This window comes from Grammomys surdaster, unplaced genomic scaffold (genome assembly GCF_004785775.1).
Source record: "Grammomys surdaster isolate TR1022 unplaced genomic scaffold, NIH_TR_1.0 223, whole genome shotgun sequence".
Classification (NCBI taxonomy): domain Eukaryota; kingdom Metazoa; phylum Chordata; class Mammalia; order Rodentia; family Muridae; genus Grammomys; species Grammomys surdaster.
The window spans coordinates 2,548,133-2,559,683 of NW_021604668.1; the positions used below are offsets into that span (position 1 = coordinate 2,548,133).

At 47.6% G+C, this 11,551-nt stretch overlaps 1 protein-coding gene across 1 annotated transcript in view; it reads right to left on the minus strand.

Annotated features, from left to right (window-relative positions):
* The window catches only part of Ptprn2 (protein tyrosine phosphatase receptor type N2), a 732,192-nt gene that overhangs the window by 11,340 nt on the left and 709,301 nt on the right, over positions 1-11,551 (minus strand). The window contains exon 21 of the mRNA XM_028773201.1: positions 10,492-10,556. Coding sequence (XP_028629034.1) covers positions 10,492-10,556 — 65 coding nt within the window. The remainder of the gene's footprint in view (positions 1-10,491; positions 10,557-11,551) is intronic.

Genomic DNA, 11,551 nt, shown 5'->3' on the forward strand with positions numbered 1-11,551 from the left:
CTAAGAGCAGGCAAGTCTCCTATCTCTGGCCTCCTGAGCATCAGTGGGACCCCACTGTGACAGGCATATCCAAACACAGCTGCTGGGTAGGAAGGTAGATGGTGCAATGGTCAGCCCTGGGCATTCATGCCTCGGCCTTGCTGAATGTTAAGGGATTTGCTTGAATCTCCACTACTGGGCAGCTCTCACTATGGTGTGTTTATAATGGAGCTTCCTCTTACAAAAACAAAAAAAGACCATAACAGAACCCTTTGAGAACACTGTAACACTGGGAAGGTGTAGCTGACTGACTGTGGTGAAGATTTGCAGACCTGTTGGCTACCGCTATGGTGCTCAAATTCAAAGACATGTGAGTAGTTGGGCAATTCTAGCTCATGGCAATAAAGTGCAAATGGAAGAACACATGAGCTGTAACAGTGGACAGGGACGCAGTGGCGTCTTCAGAGGTGACCTACAATCTTTAGCTCCAAATAGGGACCACATTGGGGTCCCCAGAAGGCCTAGGCAATTTTTGTACAAGAGCATGGGGCTGTGTGACACTAGATATAGACTGAAGTCACACTCTTGGAACTGATGGAGTTATTTACACTGACTTTAGGGATATATAACAGAAGTAGAGTCAGGCTGGGCTCTGGGCACTGGGCTCTGGGCGCTGGGCTCTGGGCTCTGGGCTCTGGGCTCTGGGCTCTGGGCTCTGGGCTCTGGGCTCTGGGCTGGCTTTTGTTCTGAGCCACACGTGAAGGGTTTCCTTCTTGGATGTCCTTTCTACTCTACCCTGGAAAAGTTCATCGTTATTCCTGCTGCTGGTAGACCAGAGAGCATGACTACCATGACCCATATGTGATGGGCTGGTCTCTTAATGACCACTGGGGTACTAGCAAGCCTTTAGTCCATGAATACCAACCACTCTTACTTTACTGCCTAATTCACAGAGGGGCAATTGGTTGAGAAGTCTACATATGAGCCAAATTCCTTCCTTTTCTTTTCTTTCTTTCTTTTTTTTTAGCTTTAGATAAAAATATCACCCATTAGAAATAAACATTAAAAGAACATTAGTATTAAAGTATTAAAACTATTTTTTTTTACAATGAAAGAATCAATTTGAAGTTAACGCAAGCCTAGCCATCACCCCCCCTAAAAAATGTCCCTGGTGTATCTTTATAAGATTTGCTTTGATCCTCTTGGAGTGTGGTTATTGGAGGCCAGATCCATGTGTCTCAGCTAATGTCATTAGCTCATCTCCTTCCAAGTGAGCAGGAGTGAGGTGAGCTCCTGCAGGCATTCTTCAGAATGCTCCAACGGCATGCTTCAGAGGAAAACTCAGTAAGTGTGGACAGGTTCTGTCACAGATGGTTTTACCCATAAGGCTCTGCACACGACTCAGATGCAGTATATTCTTTTACCTTTAAAACTGAAAAGACAACATGCATCAACATCCAGGACAGAAAGGCCTTTTTTTTTATAGGAGTGAAATATTTTCACTGGGGTTGGAGAGATGGTTCAGTGGTTAAAAGCACTGGCTGCTCTTCTAGAGGACCCAGGTTTTATTCCCAGAACCAATATGGCATCTAACAACTGCCTGTAACTCCAGGGCCTCTGACACAAGGAGATCTCCTGGCCTCCGCCAGCATTTCATGCATGTGGCACACAAATATACATGCAGGTGAAACATCCATACATGTAACATAAAAGTAAAATAAATCTTTAAAAAATATTTTGATACCATTCTTAGAAGGAGTTGAAACACTGGTCTTTCCTGCGTAAATTAATTTAATATTTTTGATATTATAATAACAATATTTCACCTTTTCCCTGTCCAAAGCCTCCCATATACCTCTCCTTGCTCTCTTTCAACTTTGTGGCTTCTTCATCTTTTAAACCACCTGTGTATATGTATATGTAAACACATACAGCCTATTCAGTCTGTGTAGTGTTAAATACATCTAAAAGGAATGAAGTGGTCACTGTGAGAGTAAAAGACACAAAGAAGAAGCCAGGCATGCCTGTGCATTACATATATGCTCCCTCATGCATGCATGCATGCATGCATGCTCATATGTCTGTCTACATCACACTCTGTTTTTCATATTTACCCCTGCATGCATGTGTGCCCATACACAATGGCCATTCCACACCCCGACGCTGCATTCCCCTCTGTCTTGGCCTCTGTGCTGGGCAGTTTTTGCTTTATACATTTTTTTATGACTGATTCTAGTGGAAGACTTGCCAAAAAATACAAGTCAAACTTCTTTTTTCTTTCTGACCTAGATAACTCATAATCTATATTTTGCAAAATTTCTGGGGCTCAAAGGAGACAAATACGCTCTATATTTGTTTGAAAACCAAAAAAAAAATATCAGGACAGAATAAATGGGCTTTCTGCTTTTCTCTTTTTGAACAGATTCTAAATCATTGGTCTGGAGAAACCGAGATGTTTCTAGATCTTTACAATACAGTATAATGAAATCTAGAGCTCTGAGAGCAACTGATGAAGCCCCATCATGTATTGTTCCAGAATAGAGAACCATGCAAAATACCTAGCAGTGTTCTATGTGCTTCTGGAACCTCTGACCCCATTGCACATCCTGACTGCTTTGGATTCTCACACGTGATTCTGTGATGTGGAGGGAATACAGGGGAACATCACAAACTGACAGAGGTAATCCTAATGGCAGTCCCAGTGACATGACCACCCTGAATCCCTAGAACAACCCTTTCTTGACAGAGGCACCTTAAATCCTATTCAACACAGCAAGTCAGTGGCCACCGCCCAGTGATTAAGGAACAGTATTACAGGGACACTTGGATTGTAGTCCTGGTTGGGGAGGAGGTGTGGGTACTTGGGAGATGCCACAGCTAAAAGTACTTTGGAGAACTGCACCTCCTTGCTGAAGTCTCCTAGCTCTAAACAGGAGTATAAGCCATGGAGAGACTAGGCCAAGCAGGTGGGCACAGTGCCATCATTGGGGCAAATGGGGAGCAGAGGAGGAAGAGATCTTGCAACAATCCTAATAATGGGTGCCCATCCTTTGGCAGGGTGCTAATAGTATGTTTTGTCATGTCAGGGATTGGGTGTTCCCTACCTGTGAGCACAGGTGGTCTCCCAAAGGTACCATCCTCTCCCAGACTCTGCCCCCGATATAAATGACTAGAGGAGGCAGGAGAGAGGAGGATCAAGGCTCTGCCAAAAGCACCCTAGTGTCTACACAAGCGATAGCCAGGTGACAAAGGTCATGGGGCTCAGAAGGCAGAGGCTGCTGGAATCTGTGGGTAGGAAGGGGTAAGATCACACTTAGACTAAATAACAGACCAATTTATGGTTTGAGATGAGAAACAGCTGACAGAGAATGGCCCTTCCTGGATACACCCCTCTTAGGTGGTGTAGTGTGGGAGGGGCTAATCCTTTGTGAACCATTCTCTGGCTGAGGCAGAGGCATAGCCAAGAATCCCTGCTGCTCGGTGGCAATGCACAACCCCACAAGGAAGAAGCCATATATGTGGACCTACATGTTTTTGTCTATGTGTCCTACACAGATGTTGTGTAGGATAACAGGCTATAGTGTCAGCACGGGTGTAGTAATCTCAACCCTTCCCAGTGGATAAGCACTTTCTTTGTGTATCATAAAGGCTGTGCAGGGACAGCCATGTACCAGAACTCCCACCCTGTTGTCTGGTATGAAACATGTCTGGCTCCCAGTTTCTGAGATATGTGTTCCATGTAGCAATGATGTCACCCCGATGCCTAATCACTACCTCAGACACACTAGAAGCTCAGAAGAAATGTGCAGAGATGTGGGCAGCAGGGGACCTGCACAGGCCGGACACACACAGTACACAACTGGCAGTTCCAGAGAAGGGGTGGGGATCCTTCTACCTAGCCCTTTTCTTCTGTCTTTTGAAACCTGAACTCACTTGAGCTGTGAGTCAGGCCATCTCCATTGTGAAGACAGGTTGTAGCCATCTGTGCCTTTCTCTTCCTGCCGGTACTTGAAGCATTCCTATTTCCCTGCAGTCTGTCCCATCTGTCTGTCTAAACCACATATGAGCTGGTCATGAGCACAGCTTTTCCTTTGTGCCAACCCTCAAATGCTATGCCAGTGGATGCTAACTACTCCTGTAGACTCCAAGTCTGACCTGCCTCTGTCCCAGATCTTAGATCTTCTAGTCCTCTTGTCCCCATGGCCACCACCCATGTGAACATCCACACATGCTGTCTTCTCTTTTGTGATTCCAGGCTGTGAGAGTAGAACAGATTTGCTATCAGCCATTCCTGCCCTCAGTCCTTCTTCTTCCAGGTGGTTCTTTATAGCCCAGGCTAGTCCCCATTGATCTTCCTCTCTACCCTGGAACATATCAAGGGCCACACTTCTATAGTTCTTCCCTTGTGGGCTCTGGCCTCTTTTTCTAGGAAGAGGAGGTCTCTGCAGCTGACCTTGGCCAATTGGAAGTCTCTGGGCAAGTCAGCAAAGTTCTCAAGGCCCACTCTGTCAGCTTTCAATACAGTAGGCAGGTTTCCTTCTTCATGTGAAAAATAGTTTGTGGGTCTTCCCTGAGCTCCACAATAGCTCCTGACAGCTACAAACTATAGCCAGCCACTGACACAGCAAACATTGTGTGGTCTCAGATGCTGTGCTGGTCATATGTGCTTAGTGAATAGGCTGACATGGTGATGTGTGTGTGTGTGTGAGTTGGACGGTCTGGCAGGGCACCTTCATGTTTTAAGCTTGGGTTCTCTGAAAGGATAAATGGCACTGTGATTATGACCATGTGCTCAGGAGAGACAGTGAGCTCCATGAAATGATGGGGAGGGAACTCACACCCATGACCTAGAACACATGAAAAAGTCCTATGTGGAGCTGGAGCATGGCTCTCTGGTTAGGAACCCTTGCTATTTTTACAAAGGACCTGGGTTTAATTCCCTAGAACACACATGATGGCTCACAACTACCTGTAACTGCCGTTCCAGAGTATCTGATGCTCTCTTTTAGCCTCTGTGCATATCGGGCATGCACAGGGTGCACTTACATGCAGAAAAAAAAATACTCATATACACAAAAGATAAACATAGATCTTAAGAGACAAAGTCCTGTGTTCTGTAGCACTGAAGGAGCCGGGGACTGATGATAGCTGGAAGGGCCTCCCAGGCAAGGCAGGCACCCAAAGTGTTTTGTCTGATACTACCCTTACACTGTGAAGGTAGATCCAGAGGGATGGAATGGGGTAGGGAGCCTAGCCCGGAAGTTACTGGAGCAGGACATGGGGTTGGGGGACAGGGAGGCTTTGCAGGGGCTGGGCCTGTAGAAAGGGTTGTTACTCCTTTCATCCTGAGGGATTAAATTCAGGTTGTCAGGCCTAGACAAGAACCTTTACCCACAGAGACATCTCTCCAGCCATCTTTTTAATCTCAAGTAGGTATATATGATTACATATTAAACAGTATAGCTCCTTAGGAGTGCCACCTTTATAGATGTTCGATGAGCCATATGTTACTAGTTGGGGAAGACGTTCTGTCCCTGCCTATTCAGGTAGTGCTGTGTTGGATGACCCTGTGTACTAGCCTTCGGCGGTCTCTTGGGGTTGTAATCATGCTTGGCTCCTAAGGCAGGCCTCCATCTGCTGCTCAGGCCTACTGCTAAAAATTATCTTCTCTTATAGGAAAAGAGGACTCCCTGTGACCTTGGATTCACAGCAACAAAGGAAAGGATTTTGGGGTAAAACATTTTAAAAGATAACCTGGAAAATATCAAATTCTCCTGTGCAACAAAGAATACCACCAAGATGACAAGGAAACCCTGCTACGTGGAGAAAGATGAAGTGCCAACCACGTATCTGCTAGGGATTAATATTCATAATATAGAAAGAATCGTTACAACAAAACAAGTGGTTTCAACTCACAAGACAAGTGAAGGGTGGAACCCCCTTTCCCTCAAGAGGATCTGTCATTGGCAAGTGAGCCTGTGGGATGCTGAACGTCACAGGTTGGGAGGGAAATGGGAGCAAAGCTGCAATGTGATGACATCATACACACCAAGGGCTAACGACCCCAAACAGAAAAATAACAGACAGAATGGCGGTCATTGAGAAAATAAGTAACTATAAATGCTGGTGAGCGCAGGGGAGCCCACATGTGCTACCAATGAGAATGTAAACCAGTCAGCCACTGTGGAAGCCGGCATAGAACTGTCCAAACAAACAAACTAATGCATCTTCCATATGATAAGCTTCAACACCCCTCAGTACTTACCTAAAGGGCTCCAGGTCAACACATCACAGAGATACTTGTACACCAGTGTTGACTGTAGCAGAATCCAGACTAGCTCAGCTACAGGACCAACTCAGGTGTCCGTCAATAGACAAATAGACAAAGACAGTGCAGCATTCACAACCTCACTTTTTGAGCCTTAGTGAAAAATGAAGTCCTGTTGTGTTGTGGGAAAATGGATATGACTGGAGATAGTCCTAAGTAAATGAAACCGGGCTCAAAAAGATGACTGATTTTTCTCTCCTTTGTGGCTCTCTGGTTTTGCACATAGACATAAACTCTCACATGTGGGATATGAAGGTAGACAAGAAAGTATTTAGGGAAACAAGAGGGACTAATGGGGTGGGAAGACTAAAGAGGGTAGAGAGTGAGGGAGAATTTTGTCAGCATATAATATATAATGTGTATTTATCGAATATAAAACTTGAAAGTAAATACATTAGGAAAACAGAACCCAGCAGAGCAGTGGCACACAGCACAAGTGGGCAGAATGGAACCCTGCACAGCAGTGTGGGGATGCAGGGTGGGTCAGCCACGGTGGCACCTGACTCAGCCATCCTACTCCTGGATACCTACTCAAAACAGTTCCACACGGGGATTCCAGCCGATCTTGTGCATATGAGACACAGACCCAAGTTACAAACAGATCAGGGCCTGTCAACAGATGAGCCAAACGTGGCCTGCTCTGCAACTGATTTTGATTAGTCTGTTGAAGGGGAACATGAAAACACTGCGCTAAGGGAAGTCAGCCAGGTGTAGAAGGGTGAACAGACCAGGCTTCCCCAGGCATGAGATACCCAGGCCAGTCACAAACTGCACATCTTATAAGAGAAGGCACCCTGGGAGCAGTGAGAGTGAGTAGAGAGATGGTTATTGAGGAGGAGCCTGATGCTACACAAACGGTTATCCCCATCTATTCTGACTGACCTCACAGCACAGCCATGTGTGCTAGCATAAGCCTATTCTAATATGTGCTTGTGCAGGACGTGGAGGTCAGAGAACCATGCTGGAAGGGACAGCTTCAAGCCTGTCGCTGACCAACAAGAAGCACCTGCCTTGCTCTGTATTTCATGTACTGCAGCTGCAGGGCCACAGCTCAGGGAGATCTGGCTGACAGTGTAGGGAGATCTGGCTGATGGTCTCTCTTCAAAGCAGTTCTGTGCCTCTTCTGGAGGTCAAGGGACCCTTTCTTCCCCCAAACTCCTGCTAGGAATGTCTCTAAAACCTTGCAGTCATGCTCTGTGCACCTGTGCTGGCCCTGCCTGTAGAGCCCCTTAATGCCAGAGCTCTATGGGTCCTGGTGCTGTGGTGACTCAGCCATGGACACTTGGATCACTTTCCCTTCAAACTTCGCAAGGAAATAGGAAGAAGCCCCGGGTAAGGGGATGTTAGGGCTGAACAGAACCTTAGAAGGCACAAGCTTAGGAAGCAGCAGGGGGTGGGGGTGGGGTTGGAAAAACCCCCACACAAACACCTGGCCAGGTGAGAACCAAACACTTCAGGGGAGGATGCCCATGCATCTCTCCTGAGTAGAAGATGCATTTGCTGCAGCAAACAGCATATAACTGTGATCTTCAGACCCTATTACCTATGTGCAGCTCGGCCCTTCCAGAGCGGGGATCCATTTACTTTGATTCCCAAGTGCATCATTGTCTACTCGCTAACAAACCAGACAGCGCGGAAAGAACTTAAATTATTCCAACTCCATTCTTCTAGCCCTTGTGCTAGGCCCGAGGACCTTAATCCCTGAAAGGCTGTGTGAATGAGAGCTGCTGGGTGCAGCTGGGCGCACAGGGCGGAGGACTCTGAGGACAGCGCGGCTGCACAGGCCAGCTTTGCAAAGGCTTTCTTTGCGGCTCCTGCAATTCATTTATTTTAAGAAAGGGAACCGGGAAGAAAGGCTGCAGCCCAGGTCTTTGGGCCTCTGATCATTTGATGAACGCTGGGTTGGCAACATGGGCCTCCAGCTTCTCAGGCCAGACAAAGGCATCCCAGCCGCCCAGGACAAAACCCCAGCGGCCTCTAGGGGTGGTGGCCTGGGAAAGGCCCACCTCAGTCTGTGAGGAGCCGCCTGCCCTTTGATCTCTCTTGAGACCCCAGCCAGGCCCCAGGTCAGGGGATTTCACACTGCAGACCCCTGGGGAAGGGGAGCAGGTCAGCATTGGTGATGGATCCTAGAGAACAGGGAGCCTGCTGGCTCTGACCAGTTCCACATGGATGGTCTTGCATTGTGAACACAGAGTCCACACTTTAAATGGAATCTGATATTACATGGTAGAATGGAGCTAGCAAATGGCAGACCTGGGCCGATGGACGGCAGTTAGCCCACCCCCTGGGCCTGACAAACTGACTGCCCTTGCTTCTTTCTCTAGGAGGTGAATGGAGTCACTAAAGCCCCACGCCAGATCACACCAACCCAGTGTCCCCTACTAGGGCCCAACCCTGGCTGGTACCTTAAGAGCTCACCCTGCTGTTTGCCATCTTTTTGCATGAAATAAATGTTTGCCAAAGAGCTTTTTATAGCACACTGCAAGCACAGCCATGAAAGAAAACATCTAGCTAAAATTGTCTGTATCGTTCTGAGGGAATTTTGGTGTAACAAAAGGAAAATATTATGTTCATGAGAGCAAATACAGGATGGGCAATAAAGGAAGAAGTATGTGAATCCCGCTGATCACTACTGGCACCGATGGCTGCACGTTCGCAAAGAAAAAAAAAAAAAAAAAAAAAGATGTTTCAAATGAGCCAGAGCAGCATTCATAGGTTAGGAGAAAGAAATTTTTAAGAAAAAACGTTAAGGTTGTGTTACGTTGCCCTGCCAAACAAAAGCAGCGAGCAAGCGACAGAGCCACTGCATTGTGCTTGGGCTTTTGTCTGTGCGTCTTCCTGCAAGTAGCTTAGCAGGGGTGGGGTTCAGAGAACAGAGCCATTGCCCCAGAGCCAGCAGGAGAAGCTGGAGCCTCCGGGTGGCTCAAGTGCTTGGCTTTAGCCCAGACGTCCCTGGTTACAAGCTCAGGTCCCTCTGCAGATGCTTCAGGCCTCTGTGTGAACACTGGATACTGCTTTATTGTTCGTTTCACATCTGCCTGGGGGCACTCCTCCTCCCTCTTCCCTTTCCTTCTACCTATTTCCTTCCTCTCCTTCCCTCTCTCCCACCTTCCTTCTCCTTTCCTTCCTCTGCCTTGCTGTGCCCTCTCCCTTCCCGTTTCCTCTTGCCAGGGGAAAGCACAGTCAGGATGGTTAGCATTGTTGTGAGACGCACAGGGATCCACCTGTACCATCAGGATCTGCTGTGGTGGCCAGGAAAGGACGGAGCATGAGGTGTGAAAGATGCCAACTCCAGGGCGGTGTGGGATGCTCATGTGTTCACTGTTGAGGGAGACTGTAACGTACTATCCAGTTCTGTGCTTCCTGGACCTATGGGATAAGTCTGTCAGGAAGGGCAAGGTGAAGGCAGGCAGGCAGGTGCTGAGCCTTCCTAGCAGTTCTGCCTGGAGTGCAGGTCCCAGGGTATGATAGATCTCTTTCCTTTAACTTTATCCCTGGCTTCTTTTCCTACAGTGGTCTAAATTCAACAGGACAATGGCTAGGTCATTATAGATATAGAAAGTATTATAGTGGGTCAAGTATCAGGTTGGACTATTCAAAACCCAGCACAGGAATGCCTGAAGTCCTCTCGAGAGACAGATTCTATGTGTAGTCCTAGGACCCATATCCTAGGCCTGCATCCCACTTTGAGTCTTAAGGAGGGTGTTAGAGGACTGGTGAGGGGTCAGGGCGTGGCTCAGAAACGTGGTACGTACTTAGCCTGTGTGAAGCTGGGACACACACACACACACACACCCCAAATCTGCATACTGGTGGTATTAGAATCTGGTGGTATTAGAAATCTGAATCACACCTTGCAAAACCAGTAAACAGCAACAGAAGGTTGCACCAAGTGCTGCAAGGATGTGCTGACCTACGTATGGCAGGATTTGAAGGTCTAAGGCTGCCCTCTGGCCTCCTCACACTGTACCAAGCTGCACAGGGCAGACCCTTATTGCAGACACACTATGTGTGTTGGTTCCACCCAAAATAAAGAACGAACCTCAAAAACAAACACACTTGCGGCAGACAGCCTCAACACCACTTGACTCAGGAAAGAGACAGCAATAGGCTAATTTTCTCCAAGGCCTCCTGTGGAGAGTACTCCCCATGTTGCTATAGCAACACTGCCCGGCTCTCACCTTTGGCCATCTTATTGAGAACCATGTCAATCAGGACGTAGGTTCCACTCCTGCCCGCGCCGTCACTGTCAACAGAAGGAGAGAGAGTGAAAGGCTGCCTACCCTGGGTGAGCAGGCTCAGCAAAGCCAGCAGCCAAGTCCTTCCTCATTCTCAAGTGGGGCTGGGAGAGGAAGGGAGACAGCATGTTAGAGGGAGAGAGGGAAAAGGATACACACACGCAGTCAGGAAGAAGCAGGACCGGGAATGTTTCTCTCAGAATACTGTTTCTCCTTGCCTACCCTCTACTCTGAGATGTGGCCAATTTTGTCAGGGGGAAAAAAATGAAAAGAAGCTTGCTGGTGCCGGAAGTAAATGGCATTTGACTTCTACCCATCCCTGATAGTATCCTATGAGTCCAAACCAGCAGGCAGCCAGGTGGAGGAGCCAGGTGGAGAAGTCTGGATGGTAGAGCAGGATGCCCATCCCACTCCTGTCAAAGCATGGCTATTCTTTTCAAGGTGCCTTCCCTTCTGGGGGAGAAGTGTATCTTTCATTCATTTCTTGATTGTATTCTTCAAGAAGCACCACCTACCCTCTCAGGTCTCCCTCCTGCCACTAGTGATGACTGGAATGTTTGCCGCTAGGACTAGAGTTGTAAAAATCATCTGGAAAGGTCATATCGCAGAAATCATGTTTTGAAATCATGTCTTTACAGTTGCAAGTGGATAGAGAAAGGAAAAAGCCTTTCTGCGGGGACAGAGGCCCGGCGTCATCTTCTTTCAGGGAGACGTGCATCTCACGTAGGTGTTACGGCTGTGTTTTGTCCTCATAGCCCTGGACTCCCCTAAATGGAAGATGCTACACAGGTAGAATTTTGGCAAATCTGCTACAACTTTAAGGGGAAGCATCTACTGAAGACTTAGCACTGTGGCTCCCAGGGGGTTTGGGAAGGCCCCCAGTCATCGTTTCCAAGTGGAGAGCCCTTGCCTTAGCGTTCACAGCTTCCCCCCAAATGCTGTAGCAAAGCTGGAGCTGGCAAAGGGAACACTTCACACTGTGCTCTCATTTGCATGTGGGCTT